The sequence below is a fragment of the Moschus berezovskii genome, chromosome 5, assembly GCF_049115385.1.
Source record: "Moschus berezovskii isolate FMDL1 chromosome 5, NW_MosBer_1.0, whole genome shotgun sequence".
NCBI classification, from domain to species: domain Eukaryota; kingdom Metazoa; phylum Chordata; class Mammalia; order Artiodactyla; family Moschidae; genus Moschus; species Moschus berezovskii.
In genome coordinates, this window is record NC_142464.1 from 97544385 (window position 1) to 97571389 (window position 27005).

General features: G+C 41.1%; 1 protein-coding gene across 2 annotated transcripts; it reads right to left on the reverse strand.

Moving 5' to 3' along the window:
* Positions 1-10142: 10142 nt before the first annotated feature.
* COX18 (cytochrome c oxidase assembly factor COX18) lies at positions 10143-25462 on the reverse strand. 2 transcript variants are annotated; one of them, XM_055434844.2, is made up of 6 exons: positions 24977-25462; positions 24272-24372; positions 21523-21686; positions 20714-20835; positions 18799-18906; positions 10143-15918 (listed from the first exon to the last, which is right to left on the reverse strand). In XM_055434844.2, exons 1-6 carry the CDS (start codon positions 25316-25318, stop codon positions 15733-15735), a joined length of 1023 nt encoding a protein of 340 aa, XP_055290819.1. In that variant the 5' UTR covers positions 25319-25462; the 3' UTR covers positions 10143-15732. The 2 variants fall into 2 exon arrangements, with proteins under 2 accessions (XP_055290819.1, XP_055290818.1); XM_055434843.2 differs by having other exon boundaries at positions 20714-20838.
* Between the last annotated feature and the right edge of the window lie 1543 nt (positions 25463-27005).

The following is a 27005-nucleotide window of genomic DNA, read 5'->3' on the forward strand; positions in this document are numbered from 1 at the left end:
CCTCCTGCCTTCAATTTTTCCCAGCATCAGGATCTTTTCCTAAATTTAAGAAATGGCTGTTTTCACAGAAGACTCGCCCTCTTGTTATGGAAAACTCTGGAACCTTCTGCTATTACCATAACAATCTTGATTCTCATTGGAAATCAAACGAGTTGGCAGATAGTGAAAATTATCTCTTGTTCTTCAATTACTTACCACAAGTATCTGCATGTCCCTTCTGAGTATACAAAATGCTACAAGGAAAGTCAATGTATAATACTTGTAAAATCATTATGAAATAGCTTTCTTTTTGTCTGAAAAACATGCTTGGTCTTTATATAAGCATTAAAAATAGTGTAAGAGAAAAAAATAGTATTAGAGACCCAGAGAACCTTCTACTGGGTCCCTGCAACTGTTCTTTACTCCCTCCCACATATGATCTCAGCCCCTTGTTCTCCACTCCTCTTGATAAAATCCAAATTGCCCAAAGCATGGCTAGGAATTTGCACAAACCATTCCTCCTTCTTGGGAGAACACCCTTGACTAATTTTTCAAACCATCTAAATGTCAAGTGGCCCTTCCCACAAGCTTCTGTACAATTTTGCCTTCTTCCACTAAGTCAGAATGTTCTTAGTCAGTATTTTAGAGCAAAGTTTTATCCTAATGTTGCTCTGGGTGATTACTGTCTACAACAGAAGAGAAAGGGAACCAACCCCTTTCCCTTCAATATACTGCATGAGGTGAGAAAGGTTTGATTTAATATCGCCACAGGTCCACAATTTTTTTCCCAAAGAAAGCAGAAAAGAATCTTTCCCTCCAGAGCAGGCAAAGTCTTGGCTGATGGGGGCAGACTTGCAGTCTGACCCCTTAGACCAACTGAATAGATACCATTTTAAACCCATTTGAAGACCCCTGCTCCCAGACAGAGGCTAGTGGGTACATAATATCTGAATACACCTGGGAATAAAAGGGAAGAAAAATCTTGTAGACAATAGCCATCTAGTGGGGGAAAAAAGGAAAATTAAGATAAAATAAAGGAAACGTCTAGTTTAGAGGGAAAAAATAATTAATTCTACATTTTAGAGAACAAAACACTAAGTCTTGGGGGCCCCAACTACCTTTCAGCACCTGATCTGGAGAAAGTGCTTGGGAATGCAAATTCTTTGGACACAATGGTGCATCAAGACAATCTCACTGTGTTTGGTAAGTCTTTGGAAGAACAAGATACTTTAAAGCAGTAGACAGCTTTAGAGAAACACATCTGAAGCTTCCCTGTGCAGCTCGTCTAATGCACTGCATCAGTGTCAAATATGTGTGTACTTGTTATCTCAGCCAAAGGCAAACACGACTGCTTGGAATACTTGCTCAAACACTGGCCCTGTTCCATCCACTGTAGAGAACTAGAGGCATTATGCCTGGGAGTTACAGGTGGGCTGCTGTTTTTTAGGATCTGGATTTAAAATTCTTCTCACCATTTTCACTTGAGGTTACACTTTCGCCAGGGAACCACCTTGTCTTCTCTCTCCTCTGATGACCCTCGGCAGCCTTGGGCACTGCAAGAGGGTGGAGCCATTCTATCCTGGTACTGATGAAGAAGCCTGCAGATGAGCATTCTATCTGTAACTGAACTGAGCATTCTGTATGTAACTCAGTGTCACTGCACCAATACTGGACCTACATAGGACACCCTCACATCTGTGTGGAAGGCTTGGGTGCATGCATGCTAAGTCACTTCAGTCGTGTCCTACTCTTTGCCACCCCATGGATTGTAGCCTGCCAGATTCCTCTGTCCGTGGGATTCTCCAGGCAAGAACACTGGAGTGAGTTGTCATGCCCTCCTCCAGGGGATCTTCTAGACCCAGGGATTGAACCTATATCTCTAAGGTCTCTTGTACTGGCAGGTGGGTTCTTTACCTCTGGTGCCACAGGGGAAGTCCCAGAAGGCTTGGGGTCAGTGTAATACAATTCCAGAGAAGAAAAGAATAGGAACAGTTTGTTGCTTTTGCTAGTTGAGGGTCTATGGAATTACAGAGCTTTGTATCCCACTTATAAATCTGATTTTTTAGGGAATTCCCTGATGGTCCAGTGGTTAGGACTCTCTATTTCCACTGTTGTGGTCCCAGATTCAATCCCTGGTCATGGAACTAAGATCCCACGAGCTGAGTAGCTTGGCCAAAAAATTAAAAAAAAAAAAAAATAGAGATTTTAGAACTGGAGTGGACTATTAGATATAAACTGATGGAATGATTTCAAGCATGGGCTCATCATTACTCCCTTATCTTTCTAGTTTGTGTAAACTGGACATGTCCCAGGACTACTGTAAGGTGGTATTCTCAAACTATAACTTCACCATCTATTTTCCATCTGGGATAACCATGGAGATTTAGGTGTCCACCAGCAAGATCATCAGAACAGTATGGAATACTGGAGGAGAGAGAAAGTGGTGAGTAGATGGGCCCCCCACAGTCCATGCCTCTCTACCTGGACACATGAAAGTCGCTCAGTCGTGTCCGACTCTTTGTGACCCCATGGACTATACAGTCCATGGAATTCTCCAGGCCAGAACACTGGAGTGGATAGCCTTTTGCTTCTCCAGGGGATCTTTCCAACCCAGGGATCAAACCCAGGTCTCCTGAATTGCAGGCGGATTTTTTACCACCAGAGCCACAAGGGAAGTCCAAGAATACTGGAGTGGGTAGTCTTTCCCTTCTCCAGTGGATCTTCCCGATCCAGGAATCACACCCAAGTCTCCCGCATTGTGGGTGGATTCTTTACTGACTGGGCTATCAGGGAAGCCCTGGGCACATATGAAGTCCTAAATTATTTAATCCTAACCCTACTGTCTATATCTCAGATAGAGCTTGAGAACTGGTAAAACTTTATCTAAAACATCTGAAGCTTCAGACATAGGTGAAGGGGAGAACTGAGCCCTTACTTGTGAGGATGAAATGAAAATAAAAGCTTTCCTGAAAAAAAAAAAAAAGTGGCTGTGGATACAGTTGCCATCTACTGAGAAATGCTGCCCATGGGAGGCTGAGGTTGTACATCTTACCTCCAGACATTTGGGGAGCATCTCGAGAGCTCTTGCAGAAATGTTTCTTCAGGACAGAAAGCAGAGTGTCTTGACGGATAATGTGACTGGTGGCCAGTGCATTCATTTGAGCATAATTACCCCCACAGCGGGCTACTCTGGCTAATTTTAACAAACTCATAGAATTCACGTCCATGAAGCTTTTTCATAAAATCAAAGAATAAAACCTATATACACACTTCTGTTGGATCACTTTCCTCCCTACACTTATGAAGGCCAAATTTTAGCCTAGATATCATGGAGAAAAATATCTTTGCTTTACTTTGTGTAGTCAGTAGGGAAAGACTGAGAGGTGGCTACTAAAGAAATGTACCATTTGGCAGTGTTTTCTTCTTAAAAAAATAAAGTCTATTCCCCATGTATGTGTATGGCTGAATGTCTTTGCTGTCCACCTGAATCTATCACATGTTTAATTGGCTGCACTCAAATACAAAATAAAGTATTTTAATAAAAAAAGATACTAGTGATGATATTTTTCCAATTAAAATAATTTTCAAAGGAAAAAAAGGTCTATCCCTATCCTCAGAAAAATCCGAATCTCATTGACAACGTGAGCAACTTTGCACACAGAACAAAAACAACAGCACGGCCGGTGTGTGAGTTGCCATACCTACAAGGCCATGAGGAATTACCAGCTGCATGACTGCCTCACCTTTTTTGATCTCTGAATGTGTGCCCTGCTTCCATTAAACAATTTTAGAGTAACTGACAAGATGTCAGAGAGATTAAGCTGGGGCTGAGTTGGGAGAATGAACACCTTTCTTTCTGGGGAGTTCACCACATCTCTGATATACAGAAAAGACACCAGTTATTCAGGTGCAGCAACAGGAATAGCAAACCAGATATCGGGTCCAGAAATGTCACACGTGCATTTTGGACATACAAACAACTGACGACTGGAAGCTTACCACATGTAAGATGGATGAGTCAGAGGCCATGGTCAGGATTATCCTGGTAAGGTACTTTAATAAACTCCTTGCCTCCAGGAAGATGGAAAGGAGAAAACACACCCTGCCCAAGGCACTGACATTAACATTCAAGACACAAATTGGAGAGGTTCCTCTAAAGAGCATCAGAAAGTGACTCTGCTCTCCCTGCCTCCATCTAAGCAGACTAGAGATAGGAAGAAAAAGGGAGGAGATTATGGGAGATGGAGTAACTCCTTGGATCTAGACAGAGTAATGGCAACATGGACGTTGGAGGAGTGCATTCATCCCCACTGCTCTTGATCTACAAGCACTAGGGCTTGGACCTGAGAAACAAAGTCAAAGATATGCCTAAATTAAGGATCTTGAGATGGGAAGATTATCCTAAATTATAGAAAAGAGAGTGCTAAGTCATGTCTGAGTCTTGCAATCCCATGAACTGTAGCCTGCCAGGCTTCTCTGTCCACGGAGTTCTCCAGCAAGAATACTGGAGTGGGTTGCCATTTCCTTCTCCAGGGTGAATTATCAGAGCGGCCCAATAAAAGCACAGGAGTCCTTAAAAGAGGCAGGCAGGAGGGTCACAGTGAAAGAAAGAGATGTGATAACAGAAAGAGAGCTGGGGAGATGGGGCAGAGATCATAAGCCAAGGAACTTGAGCAGCCTCCAGAAGCTGAAAAAGGCGAGAAGTAGTCTCTCCAAGAGCTTCCAGAAGAAATGCAGCCTTGGAGAACCACTGCAGACATCTGACCCCCAGAGCTGTATGACAGCAAATGTGGGTTGTTTTAAGGACTTCCCCGATGGCTCAGCAGGTAAAGAATTCACCTGCACTGCTAGAGACACAGGAGATGCGGGTTTGATCCCTGGGTCGGGAAAATCCCCTGGAGAAGGGAATGGCTAACCACTCCAGTATTCTTGCCTGGAGAAGTCAATGGACAGAGGAGCCTGGCGGACTACAGGCAATGGGGTCGCAGAGTCGAACATGACTGAGTGACTTAAGCACACACTAAGTCATTAAGTTTGTGGTAATTCACTATAGCAGCAATAGGAAAATAATATGTGATGAGAACTTCAAAATTTGGAATTGTGTCTAATTGCTCCATCTCTTAAGGGGGTGGAAACTATGAGATGGCTCAATCTCAGCTTCCTTTTGTAAGATGGTATAATTTTGCCTCCTCTCTTATCATATAGGCTTTCTTCTGCTACCCTTGCCTGCTTTGCAACATCCTAGCTTTATCATCATGTGGGCTTGGGCTGTGGATGGCTGGTCTAGCATTCACTGTGCATGAATCTGTTCCCCAGCTGACTTGGTCTCCTTGCCATGCTAAGTCACTTCAATTATGTCCAACTCTTTCTGACCCCATGGACTATAGTCAAGCTCCTCTGTCCATTGGATTCTCCAGGCAAGAATACTGGAGTTGATTGCCATGCCTTCCTTTTGGGGATCTTCCCAACCCAGGGACTGAACCCACAACTGTTGCATCTCCTGCTTTGGCACATTCTTTACCACTAGCAACACCTGGTAAGCCCTCGGTCTCCTTGAAAGTGAAAGTGTTAGTCACTCAATTGTGTCCTATTCTTTGGGACATGGACTATAGCCCACTAGGCTCCTCTATCCATGGGATGCTCCAGGCAAGGATACAAGAGTGGGTTGCCATTTCCTTCTCCAGGGGATCTTCCTGACCCAGGGATCAAACCCAGGTCTCCAGCATTGCAGGTGGTTTCTTTACCAACTGAGTCACCAGGGAAGTCCAGATCACCTTATCTGAGTTCAAATTTCCAAGACAGATTTTAATCAGTCCAGCTTGGGCTAATTGAACAACCCTGACCCAATCATCTATGGCCTGCAATGGGAATGAATTGTCAATGGGTTAAAAAACAAAAAAATCTTACTCCTGAAGGTTGGAAGGGAAGTTACAAACATATCAGACAGGTAGAACAATTGAGTGGCAAAGTTGTCTGATGGAACCTCTGTTTAGCTACCAAAGTCACCCAGTGCGATGACAGGAGTGAGGACACAGAGGAAGCCATTAAATAGAGGGGGGACAAGGCAGTCAGGAGGTGTCAGAAAAAACGGAGGGTAGAGAGTGCTATACCCAGTTGGCATGCGTATCATGAAAAAGTTATTTTTACATCAAAGTAAGGGAATAGTAATCTATGAGTAAAAGTTAAGAGGTCCCTCACCATTCACCATTCTCATCACTAGGGAAATGAAAAAAGAGCTGAAAGGGATGTGACCACTCTGAGGAGTTTTGTTTATCACGGAAATAAGACAGATAAGCAGAGTGGAGAAGTCTGGGAGAGTAGGGGTACAGTGGGAGGCTTAGTTAGGAGAAGGGAAACCTAGATCAGAATGAGAGTTTCAGAGAGAACAGATTATAGAAAGACCCAGTGATCAGGCACAATGGATTTAGCCAACCGTGTGTTTTCCCAAATAATGAGCTTTAGCTGTGCAGGGGTTGGGGTCTGCTCAGAGGCACCTTCTGAGGCCTGGAAGCGTTGTGTTTCTGGGACATCCCTAGAGGTCCGGTAGCTAAGATTCTGTCCTCCCAGCGCAGTGGGCCTGGGTTCAACTCTGGTCAGGGAACTAGATCCCACAGGCCACAACTAAAGGTCCTGAGTGCCACAACGAAGACCCGTGCAGCCAAATAAGTATGTAAACAAATTAAACAACAACAAAAACAGTTGTGTTTCCTAGCTTGTCCTAGTTCATAAGAGCAGGCCAGTGCTGAAATCTGGGCCCAGGGACCAATCCCAGTAGGGCAGCCACTCGAGTTTTCTTTTACCACTATTGGAAATGTTCTTAAATTATTTCTTAAAAACACCAATTCATAGAACATCTTGATGATAATGTCTTTTCAAAGGCTTTTTGAAGGCTTTTTTTTTTCCCCTCACCATAACAACTAGTTTGGGGACAGTGGGTTTTAAAAGAAACAAATAAGTCAATCTGGCTATATACCAAATTGTTAGGTTCTTTTTGGCTGGGAAAGGTTAATTCTTTCACGAGTTTGATAGGGGTGATGTTAGTTATTCCTGCATCTTACTTTCCAATTTCCCTAGCAGATTAAAATGAAAGGAAGTCTCAGACTAACTTCTACCACATATACATTTATGAAACAAGAAAAAAATGTGATTAGCAAGTAGACACAAAAAGTTCAGCTCTGTGCTCTGAGCTCTGTGAAATCCCAGTCTCTTTCAGGTGACCTCATCACATCTGACATGAAGACTCAGTACAGGCAGGGTTCTGCTATTCCTGAAAGGAAATCAGAACTGCTTGCACAGATTAAGCCTTAGGACCGTCACTGAGGTTGTAGGTACAGATGGTTACACAGCATCACAGACTCAGTGGACATGAATTTGAGCAAACTCTGGGAGACAGTAGAGGACAGAGGAGCCTGGAGTGCTGCAGTCCATGGAATTGCAGAGCCAGACACAAAGAGTCAGATTGCAAAGAGTCAGTTGTTCAGCAAATGAACAACATTCATTCAAATGTACGCATGTCTCTAAACTATCTCAACTAATCCAAATGCCTTCATGCAGCTGATCTGACCAATGAGAACCCATTTCAAATATCCATTGTGGTGATTAAAAAGCCACCAATTTCATCAACTAAAACTCTGTGATGCTGTAATATATATATAAGAAAGATGTATTTGGTCTTGATTCCCAGCATATAGCTCCTAAAACACTTGTAATTTCCTAGGTGAAAAGAACAACAGAAGGATCTTTATACTATTTGGTCTTTTATGATCCTGAAACTGTTCCTAAAGGATCTGTGAGTTCCATTATTCATAACAAGGCCTTCCAAACACAGCTGAGTTTATGGTAACAAGGTAATTTTCAGAAATCCTCTCCTAGATAACCGAAGATGGAGGCTGAATACCACAAGAGGAACCAATCACAATTTTCAGCCCCATCCCTTAACCTCCCATCTGAGGACAGCGGCTGGAGACTGAATTCGATCACCACTGACCAATGCTGTATTCACTCATACCTACATAATGAAGCTTCCAAACACGGGAGTTCTGTGTTCTCAGCCCCCCACACACTGACCCATACAGTCCTTTCATATAGCTGTTCTTGAATTGTATCCTTTAATATAGATAGATTTGCCAGTTACTCCAGGTGTTTCTTGACTTCCTACTTTTGCATTCCAGTCCCCTTTGACTGTGTCGATCACAATAAACTGTGGAACATTCTGAAAGAGATGGGAATCCCAGACCACCTGACCTGCCTCTTGAGAAACCTGTATGCAGGTCAGGAAGCAACAGTTAGAACTGTTGGAACAACAGACTGGTTCCAAATAGGAAAAGGAGTACGTCAAGGTTGTATATTGTCACCTTGCTTATTTAACTTATATGCAGAGTACATCATGAGGAACGCTGGGCTGGAAGAAACACAAGCTGGAATCAAGATTGCTGGGAGAAATATCAATAACCTCAGATATGCAGATGACACTACCCTTATGGCAGAAAGTGAAGAGGAACTCAAAAGCCTCTTGATGAAAGTGAAAGAGGAGAGTGAAAAGGTTGGCTTCAAGCTCAACATTCAGAAAACAAAGATCATGGCATCTGGTCCCATCACTTGATGGGAAATAGATGGAAAAACAGTGGAAACTGTGTCAGACTTTATTTTTTGGGGCTCCAAAATCACTGCAGATGGTGATTGCAGCCAGGAAATTAAAAGACGCTTGCTCCTTGGAAGGAAAGTTATGACCAACCTTGATAGTATATTAAAAAGCAGAGACATTACTTTGCCAACCAAGGTCCGTCTAATCAAGGCAATGGTTTTTCCCGTGGTCATGTATGGATGTGAGAGTTGGACTGTGAAGAAAGCTGATCGCCGAAGAATCGATGCTTTTGAACTGTGGTGTTGGAGAAGACTCTTGAGAGTCCCTTATACTGCAAGGAGATCCAACCAGTCCATTCTAAAGGAGATCAATCCTGGATGTTCACTGGAGGGACTGATGCTAAAGCTGAAACTGCAATACTTTGGCCACCTCATGCGATGAGTTGACTCACTGGAAAAGACTCTGATGCTGGGAAAGGTTGGGGGCGGGAGGAGAAGGGGACGACGGAGAATGAGATGGCTGGGTGGCATCACCGACTCTGTGGACATGAGTTTGAGTGAACTCCGGGAGTTGGTGATGGACAGGGAGGCCTGGCGTGCTGTGATTCATGGGGTCGCAGAGAGTCGGACACGACTGAGCGACTGAACTGAACTGAATATAGATAGATAATAGTCAGTAAAATGCTCTCCTGAGTTTTGTGAGCAGTCCTAGCAAATTATCATACCCAAGGAAGGGGTTATGGGAACTGCAGATTTGCAACCTAGTCAGGCAGAAGTTAGCTCAGAGGTTAAAGCTTCTGCCTCCAATGCAGGAGACCTGGGTTCAATCCCTGGGTCGGGAAGATCCCCTGGAGGAGGAAATGGCAACCCACTCCAGTATTCTTGCCTAGAGAATCCCATGGACAGAGGAGCCTGGTGGGCTGCAGTCCACGGGATTGCAAAGTCAGACACGGCTGAGCGACTTCACCTTCACCTTCAAGAAGTTGTTGGTAGTACCTGAGATTGGTGCTGAAGTGAGGGAAGGGGAAATCTTGTGGGACTGTGTCATCTGTACTGACTCTGCAAGCAGCTATGGTAGGGGGTGACCCAGGCACGGCTGTCCTAACATAAGAGAAGCCATTTTTGGCCTAAGCTGTTCTGTGATCTAAGCCTGCCTATAGTGCTTGCACTTGAACAGGTCATCAACTATCATAAGGGAATGCAGGAACAAAGGAAAAGCAGTCAAGAATCAAACAGTTCAAAGATAAAACAGAGTCCCAGTTCTTCCTCAAGGGACATACATAACAATCTGATACATACCTTTGAAGTCCTGAAGGAACTAAGGCCCTCACCAAGCTGAAAGAGGTAACTACACACCAATTAGGTGAGAACTAGACCCCAGATCCTGTTCTGTTGTTTGGCCTGAGGCCAAACTGTGGTAGAGGTAATGACTGTAATGAAGCTAAAGGCAAAGGAGAAAAGGAAAGATATACCCATTTGAATGCACAGTTCCAAAGAATAGCGAGGAAAGATAAGAAAGACTTCTTCAGTGATCAATGCAAAGAAACTGAAGAGAAGAACAAAACTGGAGAGACTAGAGATTTCTTCAAGAAAATTAGAGATAGCAAGGGAACATTTCATGCAAAGATGGGCTCAATAAAGGACAGAAATGGTATGGAAATAACAGAGGCAGAAGATATTAAGTAGAGGTGGCAAGAATACACAGAACTGTACAAAAAAGATCTTCATGACCCAGATAACCACAATGGTGTGACCACTCACCTAGAGCCAGACATCCTGAAATGTGAAGTCAAGTGGGCCTTAGGAAGAATCACTATGAACAAAGCCGGTGGAGGTGATGGAATTCCAGTTGAGCTATTTCAAATCCTAAAAGATAATGTTGTGAAAAGTGCTGCATTCAATATGCCAGCAAATTTGGAAAACTCAGCAGTGGCCACAGGACTGGAAAAGGTCAGTTTTCATTCCAATCTCAAAGAAAGGCAATGCCAAAGAATGCTCAAACTACTGTACAATTGCACTCATCTCACATGTTAGCAAAGTAATGCTCAAAATTCTCCAAGCCAGGCTTCAACAATACGTGAACCGTGAACTTCCAGATGTTCCAGCTGGTTTTAAAAGAGGCAGAGGAACCAGAGATCAAATTGGCAACATCCGTTGGATCATGGAAAAAGCAAGAGAGTTCCAGAAAAAACATCTATTTCTGCTTTATTGACTACACCAAAGCCTTTGACTGTGTGGATCACAACAAACTGTGGAAGACTTTTCAAGACATGGGAATACCAGACCACCTGACCTGCCTCTTGAGAAATCTGTATGCAAGTCAGGAAGCAACAGTTAGAACTGGATATGGAACAGACTGGTTCCAAATCAGGAAAGGAGTATGTCAAGACTGTATATTGTCACGCTGTTTATTTAACTTACATACAGAGAACATCATGAGAAATGCTGGACTGAACGAAACAAAAGCAGGAATCAAGATGCTGGGAGAAATATCAATCACCTCAGACATGCTTCCCTGGTGGCTCAGACGGTAAAGCATCTGCCTGCAGTGCAGGAGACCCAGGTTCGATCCCTGGGTTGGGAAGACCCCTGGAGAAGGAAATGGCAACCCTCTCCAGTACTCTTGCCTGGAAAATCCCATGGATGAAGGAGCCTGGTAGGCTACAGTCCATGGGGTCGCAAAGAGTCTGACAGGACTGAGCAACTTCACTTTCATGCAGATGACACCACCCTTATGGCAGAAAGTGAAGAAGAACTAAAGAGCCTCTTGATGAGTGAAAGAGGAGAGTGAAAAAGTAGGCTTAAAACTCAACATTCAGAAAACTAACATCATGGCATCTGGTTTCATCACTTCATGGGAAACAGATGGGGAAATATTGAAAACACTGAGAGATTTTATTTTTCTGGGCTCCAAAATCACTGCAGATGGTGACTGCAGCCATGAAATGAGAAGACGCTTGCTCCTTGGAAGAAAAGCTATGACCAACCTAGACAGCATATTAAAAAGCATACACATCACTTGGCCGACAAAGGTCTTTCTAGTCAAAGCTATGGTTTTTCCAGTAGTCATGTTTGGATGTAAGAGTTGGACCATAAAGCTGAACACTGAAGAACTGATGCTTTTGAACTGTGGTGTTGGAGAAGACTCCTGAGAGTCCCAAGGATTGCAAGGAGATCCAACCAGTCAATCCTAAAGGAAATCAGTCCTGAATATTCATTGGAAGGACTGTCGCTGAAGCTGAAACTCTACTACTTTGGCATTTGATGCGAAGAACTGGCTCATTGGAAAAGACCCTTATACTGGGAAAGATTGAAGGCAGGAGAAGGGGACAACAGAGGATGAGATGGTTGGATGGCATCACCGATTCGATGGACAGGAGTTTGAGCAAGCTCCAGGAGTTGGTGATGGACAGGGAAGCCTGGCATGCTGCAGTCCACAGGGTCGCAAAGAGTCGACAAAACTGAGTGACTCAACAACAAACAACAAAGATAAGGGAGAACATATTTTATTTCAAAATCTCTCCTTGGTTGTGACTTTTATCTTATTTTGGCCATCATGCAGCATAAGGAATCTTAGTTCCCCAACCTAGGACTGAACCCACTCCCTCTGCACTGGGAGCCCAGAATCTTAATCACTGGACTGCCAGGGAAGTCCTGTGACTAATTTTTTTTTTACAAGCACTCACTACCTTTTACCAGGACTTGACATTTAAACCATGACTATAATTTTACATGGGAATTTCTAGTTTTCATCTGGATTCCCCAAATGGAACATCTGTATTTGAAGCTTCATACAAGCATAACTGAAGCTTCTACAATGGAACTTCAGTTTTCTCAAGAGTAGTAACGCATGGGATACATTTTGAATAACATGAGATAAGAGGCTGTTCATTCTTACATAGATACAGAATTGGTATTTTAAATACTTTACCCTCAGAAAATCTAGGAAGTTTGAGGTTATAATTAGAGGAAATTCCTCAAATTATTAATTATACCACTGTTGAAACATGCTGAAATGCAGCTGCAATGGAAGGGATATAGTTCAGTCTATCTCATACTTCAGTTTTAAGTTTTTCTGGAGAGCTACAACTTAGGCAGAAGACAAAAACTAAACCTAAATATAATGCTGCCTTCTCAACTAAGGAAAAATAAATATAATCGCCTTATCAGGGATACAAGAGGAAAACCAACCGTGCCCACACAAGTTTCCTCAAAATGGTCCCTAGAGGCTTCTTTGTCATGTAATGCTTGGTCCTCTGGGGTCTAGCAGGCATCTTCAAGGACAGAAATTTTTTTGTTGTTGCCTTAGAACAACTCAATAAGACTGGGTGCTTTCCTGAAGGATTTATTTTTATTTTAGGTCTTTCCATGAATGTTTTTGTTCTCAAACACCCCGGAGTCCTCATTTTATAGAACAAAATGAGCAGTATAGGCCTAGTAAATTAGACGATCTTGCAAGTTATGTAAAAACTGGGTAGTCAAGAGGTAGTCAGTGGTAGAGTACAAAGGAACAGGGATTTGTTATATATTCCTTTGGGACAGTTGTGTATTTCCTTCATGTTCAAGTTACGCAAAGTAAAAAGTTACTGTTTTAAGAACTAGGCAAGGCTTCTGTGTGAAAGGGCTCCCTCTATTTAATCTTTTGCTCAGCTGGTAATTTTTATTTCTTGTGGTAACTGCTAGGTCTTGCAGTTCCTATGGACAGGAAATCAACCAGGATTAAAATGCTTTAATATACAGCTTTACCAACAGAAAAAATTAACAGTCTAAGAAAAAAGATGGAAAATTTTATTCAAGCCAATTTGAGGTTAATCCGGGAGACAGAAAGCTCTGGGGACTGTTCTGCCAATTAGAGGTCAAAGCACGTAATTTTGGGGACAAAGATGAGGATTGGAGGCGGGTAATCAGTCGCTCAGTTGTGTTTGACTCTGTGATCTCATGGACTGTAGCCTGCCAGGCTTCTCTGTCCACAGGATTTCCAAGGCAAGAATACTGGAGTGAGTTGTATCCTCCTGTACTGTAGGGGATCCTTCCAAACCCAGGGATCAAACCTGTGTCTCCTGCATTGGCAGGTGGATTCTTTACCACTGAACCACTGGGAAAGCCTTATGCTATTTAAAGTTTACACAATCCAGACCCACAGGAATAGTGGGTCAGAGGTCATCACAGTACCTTACGAGGAGGAATGTGGGAGGATCTGTTTGTGTGTGGGCTTTCTGAGTACTAATTAAAACTTTTAATGCACAAAATCAAAACAAAATAAAAAAAAGAAGGAAGTGTATCTCCTTGTGTCCACTGATGAGATTAAGATGGAATGTCATCTCCTAAGGAGCTCTGGTTTATGCAGATGCACAATATAGGCTAAAGGGGAAGGAGGAAGCCCAAAGGGGTAAAGAAAAACCGTAAGCTTTTATTTTGCTATAAAACAAGAATTTTATCAATTCTTAACTGAGTTCTGGGAAGTTTCAGGTGAAACAGACATGAAGGCTAGGCTTTCTGAATACAGCAGTGGTGAACTGTGGGGAGGACCCTCTTGTAGGACCTATTTCTTTCTTAAGGGCAATCCCTAAATCTATCAGAAAAATCTGAAAGAGATATTATATATTCAACAGCATCTTCCTCTTGGTGCATAAGCAGCATGAAGATTTTGTTAACAGCATCCACAGAAATATCATTTCTTTATATTCTTTAAATGGTATTTAAAGTAAATATTATTTTACTTTATCTGAGACTAAGAGTTCCAAAACAGAAACACAATACTCACAAGGGCCATACAATTACCAAATAAAGTTCAAAGATTTTTAATAGTCCTTTTAAATTTTAGACTGTATTCCACAAATGATGGCAGACCAGTTATAACGTACAGGAATCATGGAATCATTTCCTCCCCATGGCTATGTAAGTTCTTAGTGAATGAAGTATGATCCAGCTGTTTGCTGGGATTCAGCTGCTGACAGTTTAAAGCTCGTAGTGCTTGTGGCTTTGGGCCCACAACAGAGAAGGGTCTACTGTACTTTGAGATTACAGAAAAGACTCAAACAACTCCATCTCCAAAATTCTGCAAAACAATCCTATTTCACAATCATAATATAAACGAACGACTGAAGACACGCTGTTCAGATGCATGCTTTCTGGCTGAATAAGCTGATTCTTCATGTACTGTTTAATTTCTAGTAACATTGAAACTAATGTATTTTCATGTATTCACTAATTATTAAAACGTGATAAATACTACCCTGATCATTCAAGCTTTTAAAATTTGGCTCTTTTTTAAGCTATGAAATTATGAATTAGGTAATATATGATATTCTCAGACCAACTTAATGTTATGTATTATCACATCAAGACAAACAGGTCTAAAGAAATCTCCCAACTAGCATTATCTTGACCCTAATACAAAAGTTTTACTTACTTATTTACAGGTTATCAGAGATACTGAGTTCCTTCATATTCTATATGATTAGCTTAAGATTTTCTACTTTGGGTTCCAGCAGTACTCAGTGCTATACCCTGTATTGCAGACTTCTTAAATGATAGAGAAAGGAATGTACACTTTTTACATTCTTTCAGAGCACAGTTGAAAAGCAACACCACCTATGTTAGGTACTTTCTTACATGTGTGGACTACTACACAGCATGTATCTCAAGTCCCTTTCATTTTAAAATCATACATTAACTTGTTCCATTAGAAAAATTTATTAACCAGGAATTACCAGAAGGCCTTCAGGAGTTGGGAGGGGGGCTCAAAAAAGGCCTCCATTTGTATTTCAAGGACTTTTCTGAAGAGAAAATCATGGCTTTATCAAAAGATCAAACAGGTCTATGATCCTCCACATCCTACAAATCTTAGAAATCACCTCACTGGATTCTCTTATTTTATAAACTTTTCTAGTAATGTTCTCCAAAGTTCTGGAACCTCTGGCAAGCTGTAATTTTATAAACAGGGCCTGACACTTTGATTCCACTTTTACAGTCTTAGCATACAATTAAATATACTACATGTTTAGCACTTAAAAGATTTTAAGTATTGTTATATATATCTGGATTATATCTTAATCCACAGTACTTCACAGAGTTCATGATTTTAAACAAAAACAAATTAAATCACATCTGAAGTTCTAAATCTTCTAAATACATTAACAGTGAAACCTGTAATTGTTTCAAAAATTACTAGAAAGTACGTGATTTTCTTGAAATGAACTTGGAGTGAAAGGCAGCCAAGAGGTCCTTATAAGGAGTGTCTGAATCTAACTTGGTCAACGGGATCCTGCAAAGTTGGCGAAATCTAGGAGAACGGAGCAGCAAGTTCTGTGAAAGGCCCATGAAGCTGGAGCATAACCAGTAGAGGACAATTGACTGCAATGAGAAGGACGGACATGAATGTTAGCATCTCTCCATTCTCCAAGGTCTAGAGACAGGCAGGCAATAAAAAAGAAAATTAACAATCTCTGTAAACAGAACACCAGGACTGAACAAGACCTTCAGTAGCTAATAGATACCTGGGTCAGATCTAACACACAGGTAAGAAAGTTGAAAAGAAGACCCCCAAATGAAAAGAAACCAAAAGGAGAGGTATTGGTGACAGAAAGTGGATGGCAGAGAACTGCTCCCAGGCAGGGGTCCAAGAGAGATCTCATCTCCTTCTTTGTCAATTAAGCATACTGTTCCCCACCAAGAGTCTCGACAAACTGCTACACAGCAGGCAGGCTACTGGAGGCATGGCCATTTATGATGGCAAACTTAGCTTCCCTACCCCTATACAGAGTCACCTATCTCCCAAATTTCCCCAGGAACTAGTTTCTAAGTGTAGTCAGGAATAGATTATCTTTGCCTTTTCCTCAGACAAAGCATCTCAGCCCAACCCTCTACTTTTTTTTTTTACCACCACTGAGATTCAGCTATTGAGGTCAGAGAGCGGTCTTTCTCATGTCTTCACAGAGCTGTTACATTAAGTTGCCTAATTCTGACTTTCCTATATATGAAAGAATCCGCTTTTGGATATTGAAGACATTGTTTTTTTGGTCTCTGTTACTCACTTGGAACCCAACTTTTCAACAGAACTTTACTGCTACTTTACTTGATCTGGGGGTTTCCTCAGTTATAACTGGTAGTCTTTTAGTCTGAAGACTCTTGAAATATCCCCATATATACATATAAACATACACCCATACAAACATACATCTTTTCTAAACTTTTCTTTGGCATGAGAAGGTAATTAGGCCTCAGAGGCAAGACCATGTGCTGGCTGAGTCCAGTCCTGGGATCAAAATGCTTGAGTTTGAAATCTATTTATTTAACTTTTGGCAAGTTATTTCTCTTGTTTCAGTTTTCTCTTCTATAAAATGAGGGACAGACTGTACCCAGGGATGCTGTGAAGAATAAATAAGAAAATTCATGTAATGTGGTAAGCACAGTAAGTGGCTCATATTAAGCATTTATTTGTTCCAGAAGAAGTTTTTAAGGGAAGTAATGAAATCTTAAAGGCAGATTAGCGCAGTAGCTAAAGAGTAAGAGCCAAAATGCCTGGAGGTGTGTGAAGACTCTACCACTGAACAGATGAGTGACCATCTCTCTCTCTGTGCCTCAAGGTTAAATTGGAGATTATAATAGCACCTACTTCAGTGCACTGTTGGGAGAAATATATGTACTAATACATACGTGTGTGTGTGTGTGTATGTATGTACATAAATGACTTAAAACACGGCCTGGCACAAAGTTCATGTTGAATATATATTAGCTAGTATCAACATCAAACTTATCTATGAAGCAAACAGTACCCTGGGCCCAACTACTTCAGATTACAAACTGCCTACTAAATATCATTCATCTTCGTTAGTAATAAAATCCTAATTTTCAGCAAGATACATTGCCATCTGAAAAAGAAAAGACTATACTTTTCATCCTCTTCTGCAGTTCGGTATGGCCACATATTTAAGATGTAAGCACAAGTGTTTGGTAGGACATCTGGCAAGGGTCCTTAAGTGGTTGACTGTAGTTGAAGCACCCTTTTACTATTCTTGCCAGATAACAAGCTTTAGTGGCCATCATGACTATCCTGTGGCCTTCGAGACAAGAATGACAGGTTGTGGACGATGCAGCATTGAGAGAGAACTAGGCAGTCTTTCTCATGTCTTCACAGAGCTGCCGTATCATCTCTACATAAAATGCCTAACTCTGACTTTCCTATATATGAAAAGGTCTCTGTTACTCACTTGGAACCCAACTTCTCATTAGAACTTTACTGCTATTTTACTTGATCTGTGGGTTTCCTCAGTTATAACTGGTATTATTTCTCCTTAGAAATGTAGTGAATTTGCATTATTCTGTTTTTTACAGAGTATTTTATAACATTATTATTATATGAGAAGTACTATAACAGCCACTTGTTATTTCATTAATTTTCATAGACATTATGGTGTCTATTTCAGAAATGAGGAAACTTATTTTATATGGATTAATGACAGTACTATGTCTAAGTGACAGATGAAAAGTATTTAACAGACATTTCTGATGCTGAAAACATACTATTTCAGATGTTTAAGACAAGTCCTATGAAGTAGTTTTATACAAGGGACAGAACTTGAACTACCAGCAACAAATGACTACTACTTTGCAGTCTCTGTTAATTCTGAGCAAAGACAGATATACTGACACAGCTTTACCCATCTGAGCACTAAAATATCCATGAAAAATAAGTAAAGGGCTAAAAAAAATGAAATAACTGCAAATATAACATTATTTTTCTATTTCTATAAGTTCAATTACACATAAATGGGAACAAGTATATCTATCTCATAAAATTTCTATGAGATCAAATAATATTACATATGAACCCATGTGGACGCTTGGTGGGTAAATTTTTTTCTTTTTTAAATGCTAAATTCCTTGGATCCCTCTGTGAAGACAAAAAGAATTCAATATATCAACTAATCAAACAGAGCAAATGCTACATTCATAGTACTGTTCATGGTACTCTGCAGGATTAAAAAAAAAGAAGAGGAAAATGGAGAGTTAAGACACATTCACATAAAGGAAGATTAACCAATCCCAAGAAATATTCAGGTATCACTTGATGATAGAGTCAGTAGATCTGTTATTACAGAAATCAGAAACCAGTAAGGGATTAAGTAGTCAAAGGAAGCACAACAGAAGAGGCACAAAGCAAGTCAGTCTAAGCTAAAAACAGAGAGAATTTATATTTAGCTCATGCGTCACACAATGCGGGTGCTTACTCACTGAAGGTACTGTTGCCGCTATTGGAATCATCAGCACTGACACTGCGCGAACAAAGTACGTCATACACATCTGAAAACGAGACTTTCCAAGTTTCTGCAGAGCGAAAATCTGAAAGGGTAAAAAAACACACACATGCTGATTATCTAAATACACATTAAATGAGACAAGTTTTAAGATGCAAAGTGATTTTCGACTGGCCTCTACCTATATTTTAACAAAAGCAATAAAAATTAAAAAACAAAACACTGATTTGTTGGTCAGCTATCACTGGTTGATCAACTCTTTAATTCTTAAATGGAACTAAGTAAAGAGCAATAAAGAGATTCATCTATATTAAATAGGATCAAAGCATAATTTTTATAGGTCAGTGTTTTTTAAAACTGAAGTCCCTTCAAAACAGGTATTATGTATGCAACATTACCCTTGTTTTCTGGCACCTAAATACAGGGCCTGGCATAGAGAAAGAACTTAACAAGTATCTGAAAGGTTTGTGATCTGGTTACATGGATCACAGAAAAGAACTAAGAAGGCTAGAAAGAGGAGTTATAGTTTATGAATTACTTACAAGGCAGCTTAGCTTAATGATTATAGATTCTGCGATTCTTCACTCAAATTACGAGATTCACATGGCAGCCCTGCATTTAGTGGTTACGTGACTTTGGGCAAGTTACTTCACCTTTCTGTGCCTCCCATTCTCCACCTTAAGATGGGGATAATAACAGCACCTACATCATAGACTACTGTTAAGAATTAAATGAGTTAATTCACTGAATTGCTTACAATAGTGCCTGGTACACAGTAAATGTTAAACAAGAATAGGCTTTTATTAAATTTATGCATGCTGGGTTGTTAGATGGAATAAAGGAAAGATGAGAGGACTGACATCAATTCACTGTGACCTGTGTCATCACTTCCTTCTTCCTAAGAAATACTAATTACTAACCAAGTTCACAAAACTATGCTAGATGCTCTTAGGGTAACACACTTGGACTACACAGAGTCTTTCCTCAGGAAACCTTCACCTAAGACCTGAGAATCTTCATATTTCTCATCTGAAAAAATAAGGGGTGTATTAGATTTCCAAAACAGCAATCAGCAGATATGAGGTCTGTGAAGAAATCTCAACTGCATTAGATCTTTCCTAAGATTTCTTCTAGTTAAAGGGTCTACGTTCTTCTCAAGAGTCTAAGAACAATTCTTTATGGAACTAAAGACAAGTTTCCCCTAAACTCACGTTGAGTAAAGTAGCATGAGCTAATGGGAAGACATGGCTAAGAGGTTGTATTTTATACGTATGTTTCTCCATTTCATTTTATAAAGAAATTCTATGACTAAAAATGGTAGTCAGGTATGTTTAACTGACATATTAAACATATACACAAAACATCAACATATTGTGGGAATAAGACCAGATTGACATCTTAATTGCTGCCTTTACCAAAAAGCAAATCAAAATACTGTTATGGACTAGCATTGTTACCATTTTATAGTTGAAGGAGATTTTGGAACTGTTCCAATTCAGCTCTCTTATTTTAAATTATGAGCATTCTGACCTCCCAGAGAGGTTAAGGAACTGGCCCCAGAAAATTAATCAACAGCTGATCTGTGACCAAAACCAAGGGGTCTCAAGACTAGCTAAGACTCTGCACCCACAGTGCAGGGGGCCCAGGTTGGATCCCTAGTCAGGGAGCTAGATCCAACATGCCACAACTCAAAGTTCCTACATGCCACAACTCAGACCCAGTGCAGTCAAACAAATAAACAAATATATACTGAAAAACCAAAAAACCAAGGAGTCTCAATGTTAGCTCAGAGCTATCACCAGTAACTCAAATTCATTTATATCTGATGTCAGGACAGCAACAAAAATCTCAATGATTTAAACTGCAAGCAAATCTTATTTAAAACCACTGACCTCCACTATTAATAAATTGATGACGCCAACGGAGACAGGCAGAATCCAAGTGGAATCCAGAGCAGTGAGGTCATGAAACCACAGGACCCCACCGGTAGTTAACTGCTCCTGAACAGAAAAACCTGCTGAAACATTTTTATAAATAAAACAAAAAGAATTTCTAAAAATAGCAGAAAGTGATTCCAGTAAGGTGTTCCTCACACTGAAGACTTGCATTTTTTATTCAGGTTATTTTCACTCTACAATATAAGTTAGTTCTTGTACTGAGAAAGAGGTAAGAAGTTTCTGGAGCAAACGGATATGGAGACACTAAAGACGTGTAGCAGTAACCTTCACAGACTGAAATTAAAAAAATTACTTGCCTATAGGCTGCTTTCTTTCAAGTCAATTTAGATTACTTTATGGTTAGAAATGCCTATTTAAATGAAAGTAAAAACAAGCCCCTTAGTTTGTAACCTTTCATATTAATATTTACATGTATAACTGTGAAAGTTTTTCTGGCTTCTTCAATTTATAAACAGAAAAAATTCATGGCCCTGACAACATATTATGGAATTATAACACTAATTTTATTAAGACTTCCAAGAAGTAATACCAGTGACATTCTTCCTAAACTGATTTGTATTCTCAATACAGCTAGTTTGGCTGCACTTAATATTTGAAATTCTATACCTGTGTAAAGGAGATGATAAAAGTGTATTCCAGTTACAGAAAGTATGGATGTTTTTTTATTTTTTTTGCTTTTCCTTTAGAATACAAGACAGTGTTAGAGAACTTGCTTGGGGGAATTACATTTCAATAGTAACTACCTTCTGAATGTGCTGCCCCTGTGCTAAAATTTCGGAGAGCGATAGACATGAAGATCCACATTGGAAGCTGAATCCAGACCAGCACAGTTGCTTTGAAGGGGTGGCAGTTATCGCGAACATAGAGCTCTGAAACAAGCCTCCGCATAGTCTTTAGGTAAGTGAGCCTAGTTTGAGGGAAGAGGGAAAAAGGGAAAGGAGAAAATATCATTTGAATACTACCTGTGCTTCATTCCTACAGGATAAACACACCCATGCTGTGGTTACTGGCTAAAGGATTTATGCAGCATTTTTGGCTGTCAGAAGCTACACCAAAGTGAAGTGAAAGTCGCTCAGTAGTGTCTGACTCTTTGCAACCCTAAAGACTACATGCTCCATGGAATTCTCCAGGCCAGAATACTAGAGTGGGTAGCCTTCCCTTCTCCAGGAGATCTTCCCAACCCAGGGATCGAACTCAGGTCTCCCGCATTGCAGATGGATTCTTTACCTGCTGAGCCAACAGGGAAGCCCAAGAATACTGGAGTGGGTAGCCTAGCCCTTCTCCAGCAGATCTTCCTGACCCATGAATTGAACCGGGGTCTCCTGCATTGCAGACTGATTCTTTATCAACTGAGCTATAAGGGAAGCCCCTAAGCTACACCAAGTAGTTGCCTAAAAAAAAGGAAAGTAAAGCCTTTTACTCAAAGTTTGTTCACAATGTAAGCAAATTACATAACAATTTGAGAAATCTGACACTATCAAACTACAGGTTTTGTTTCTGGAGGTCTTAGGCAAACCAGGCTTTACCAAGGGAAATTTCACTAACATGGTATGACCACAATTTAGATCAGAAATACTAGCGGTGAAAGCACATTTTACTCAAATTTCTGCACTCCAGCCAAACTCAACCACCTGATCCCTGAACACACCTTTCAGGGCAATGTGATTTTGTACCATGTATGTTCTTGACCTGTCGAAACAGTCTCCATTCTTCAATCAACTCTTTCATAAAAATTTTCTTACTGTTTCTGTAAACCATATTAGTTACTCCTCTTTTTTTTGTTAGTTTAAAAAAAAAACCTATTCTTAAGTCCCACTTTCTAGACTACAGTATTGGACGGGTCTTCACCTTTAAATCTCTTGTGGCATGTTTTGTACAAGGTAGGTTTTCAATAGGTTTGCGGAATGTAATCAAATTATAAAGCACTGAATTAAGACAGTACACAGAGACATTCCAGGCTCCTTGTAATTCAGTCTTCCCCGACTCTTTCAACTTTATTTCCTCTTACTCTTTTTCTGGTCCCGTGAATGACCTGGGTCATCCAACAACTCAGACTTTCACATCAGCATGCCTTGGAAGTTATTACATCATCTTTGCAGACTGTCCACTTTCCTGGCTGTTCGTTCACCTGACAAATTCCCTTTCATTCTTCAAAACCCGTTCCACTGACAATGCAGGAAACCGTCAGATAATGTCTTTCTCTAGAAAGTCATTCATCTGTGTAAGGATGTGTCTGGACAATCATCCTGCCAGGGATGCATAAGTACGGTGGCACAGTCTTACCTAGGCTGCATTTATAACCCACGTGAGCAGCTACTAATGTGTTCTTCTGGTCTAGAGCTGTAGCCCTCAGATTTCCTTGATCAGTAAAACTTCAAAACTATATATTTACCAACTTTTTATTGTATCAAGTAAAGACATTAAGCTATAAGAATGATTTTTAAAAAACAGCAGGTCCTTTTAACAACATATAAAGAGGGACTCAATTTCATATTGAAGATAGCTGGTAAATTTATACCTATATAGATAAAAATATATGGATAGGGCCTTCCCTGGTTAAGAATCTGTCTGCAATGTGGGAGACCTGGGTTTGATCCCTGGGTGGGGAAGATACCCTGGAGAAGGAACTGGCAATCCACTCCAGTATTCTTACCTGGAGAATCCTAGGGACAGAGGAGCCTGGCGGGCTAGAGTCTCCGTGGTCACAAAGAGTTGGACACGACTGAGTAACTAATACACATATATACCCATATATCTACATATTACATATTCATCCTAAAGCACCTTATTTTTCTCATTGCTGTGAGAGGCTGAACACTTTGCCACAGTCTAGTAAGAATCAGAATTTGGGAACCTAACTAAGCAGAACTAGGGTAGGTGAATAGGAGGAGGAAGACTTAAAAATTCTTAGTGGATGGCTGCCCACATAGAACTACAACATGGTCAAGCACCCTCGGGCAAGGGCTCTCAAAGAGCTCAGGGAGACAACAACACAGGATAACTACAGCAGGGTAACAACTCCTGGCCTACCCAGTTGCTTCTACCGTGGCATTTATCTATTCTGTCTCCTCATTCTTTTGGGCAGCTACCTGCTCTATGCTGTCAGAAGGTCAAGTGTGTAAATAACTTGTATCTTTTGTTGACTAAAATCTCAATAAACTGGCACAGTATCTGCATCCAGTGAAGCCTTCCCTAACTTCCCTAACTCCTTGTACATAATCTTTTTTACAGTTACTTAACCCAGTCATTATTTGATTACACATCTGTCTTTTTCAGTACTCTGGAGTCAAGATCAAGGAACTCTGCTTTCTCTCTTTTTTTTGCTTTCAGTCCAGTATATACACCTATCATGCCACAAAAACTTTTTAAAATATTAAAGAGTAAAAAGAATGACTTTGCTGCTAAAGCTACAGAATACCACACCCTGTAATAAATACATACATACATACATAAATATTTTTTCATGGTCTTATATACAGAGAATTAGCTTACCTGGCAACTCTCTTGGACCATCCCAACTGCTGTGCACGAACTGCAACTTCTTGGTTAAGATGTCGTGCAATGTTTTTTATTTCTGGCTGCAAATTTTCCACCTAGCTAAAGGAAAAGTAGACTTTGTTATGAGCACATTAAAGATCTGTATTCATAACCATTCATAATTTTACTATTTCCTAAACTCAAAAAAATGTGGTTTACTGGTTGTGTCAAGAAACTCTAAGATCGCTCACAAGATGTTAACTTAAGATATCCTCAACTGCAATCAAATTAAAATTCCAGCTTATACACTTATCAGTGTGATGTTGGGCAAATTATTCAACCTCTAAAGTCCTGTTCCCTCTTATATAAAATGTCTAACAGCACCTACTTCACAGGGTTATTTTAAGGATTAAACAAGCCCTACACTCCACACTTTTAATGTTTCAATCCCCGGGTTTTCCAGTAATATAAACTGAAGAAACGGTAGTCTACTAAGTGTCTTTAATATGCTCTTTGTAGCTACAGAGCCATAAAAGAATCTACATTTACTTCTGCCTGTGTTAATTCCCCTTTGTAAAGTAGCTTACTGCCTTAAAGGTGCTGATGACTAACAGTAAGTACTCCGGAAGTATCTGGGGACCTTAAGCCCCGGGTGAGACGTTGAATCTCCTCACCACGGAAGTAGGTACGCACGGTCCACGCGCGGCTCGGCACCCTCACCTTGGCCAGGATGTAGTGCTGGTAGGCAGCCAGGGGGAGTGTGACGGCCCCGCGCAGGGCCACGGTGGTGAGGAGAATGCTGCCCCACCAGGGCAGGCCCGAGGCGGTGTGGGCGAAGAGCAGCACGTCCTCTGCACCCTGCACCGGCGCCGAGGTAGCCAAGGCCTCGTACCAGCCTCCCGCGCCGCTCGGGCCAACTGCGGAGACCGATGCCACCGCCCACACTGGCAGAGCGGAGCTCTTGGCGCCGCCAGCGGGGGCCCGTGCGAGCGATGGGTCCAGGACACGGACTTGCAGGGCAGGCCGGGGCCGCAGCCACCTAACGCTGAGTCGGCACAGCATCTCTGCGCCAGGGCTGCGCCCGAAACACCGGCCTCACAGACCAGGCGCGATCGCGCCGCTCCGCCGCGGCCGCTACGCGCTTGCGCCGGCAACTCCAGCGTAAAGTGGGCGTGAGCCCGCGGGTAGCCACAACTGACCTTCCCGGTCAAGCCAGTGACGTAGTGAGTCGCACTAGAGATGACGCACGATGCCGGAAAGTCCCACCTTTCCCACGCGGCACTGAGCGAGCCTACTGCGCAGACACGAAACTTTCGCGCTGCTGTGGTGGAACTCCTCGAGGCTAGACCGGAATTGTAGTGTTGGGGGTGGGACTTGGTGCCCGGAGCCCGGCGCGGCGTTCTCTAGGAAGCTCTCGTCCTGTAAAGTCGGTTTTCGGCATATACCTTTCTGTTCTTTTTGACTTAGCTGATCATGTCATGGACTTTGTGGGTACTTTTTGTGATCAGAAGGTAGCCCTCCACGTCTTTATGTGCGCCCCGAATGCTTCCGCTAGGGATTGAGATAGATTATACTCAATCTACTTTGAACGCGTTGCTGAAATGCTAGTTTGGAGAGAGGAGTGAGTTTCTGTGTTGTTAAAATCAAGTCTTTATGCACTAAGCATACTTTAGTCTGTGGTATAAATATTTAATTGGCTTATCTGTCCTAATTAGCATCTTCAGAACCAATTTTAGTGTTTCATCTTTCTTTATAAAGAGTAGTAAAATTTATTAAGAATAAAGACCATCTCCTGAGTTAAGGGGAATTCACTGGCAGTAAGGTGACTTCTTTATTGGGGCTTAACATCGTGTATAAACTTTCAGGAGCCTGAACAGCAACATCAGGTGTCTTCTGGTCAAAAGGAGCAGGCTAAATAAATGTACATGGACTAGTTTTTAGCTTTGTGTTCCTGGGAACACAATGGGATGACATGGAGTTTCCTAACATAATGATCATCCCTAGACCTAGAGGCCAAATTGTGTTGAGGAACAAAATCATTGATTAAAACGAAGGTGCCGGCCAATATTGGGGTAATGTCAAACTGGAGCTACTGTTCTTGCTTCACTGTGCACCTACCCAGGGGTACCAGATATATTTTCTCTGGGTTCAGGAAGTGATCTTCCTTCAAATTGCATCATTAAATCCATTCATGAAATTTTATATGTTAATACACACATCCCAACATATGTTACATGTTACATACATTTAAATTTCTTTTCCAAAAGTAAAAGCCTGTATCACTGTCTCCCTATCCGTTTGTCAAGTTAAAACAAGCAGCCTGTTGGAACTGACTACTGGTTTAAAGTGTAAAAGAATTTTATATGGAATTATCTTGGCCTGAAGGTTGAAGGAACAAAGAACAACTTCTATACTACTGCATTCCTCTCGTTGCAGAGACCTGATAACATTAGTTGACCTTTCCACAGCATCATTTAAGCCTAAGGACTGTGACCTTTTGATACGTAGGAGAAAAGGAGTTGATGAAAGGAAAAAGATCCTAAAATGAAAACTCCACATTTATGCATTCACTATTCAGATAATTTAAATCAAGAATTTTTCAAGCTATTCCTCAAATTCCTAAGACTTCCTTCTGTGGATTTGTATTCAGGAGTCGGGGCTGGAACTTCTTCAATGAGTGTAGGTTCACCTTTTCTGCTACATTTTGGGGTCACAGATTATAGTCTCATTTAAAAATGTTCCACTGCTT

Coding starts and splice junctions, on each gene's coding strand:
- COX18 (XM_055434843.2), bottom strand. CDS start 25,318: ATGCTGTGCCGACTCAGCGTTAGGTGGCTGCGGCCCCGGCCTGCCCTG. Junction 24,373..24,976: donor AGCACTACATCCTGGCCAAG/GTGAGGGTGCCG, acceptor TCCTTTAGCTAG/GTGGAAAATTTGCAGCCAGA. Junction 20,839..21,522: donor AGGGGCAGCACATTCAGAAG/GTAGTTACTATT, acceptor AAAATGTTTCAG/CAGGTTTTTCTGTTCAGGAG.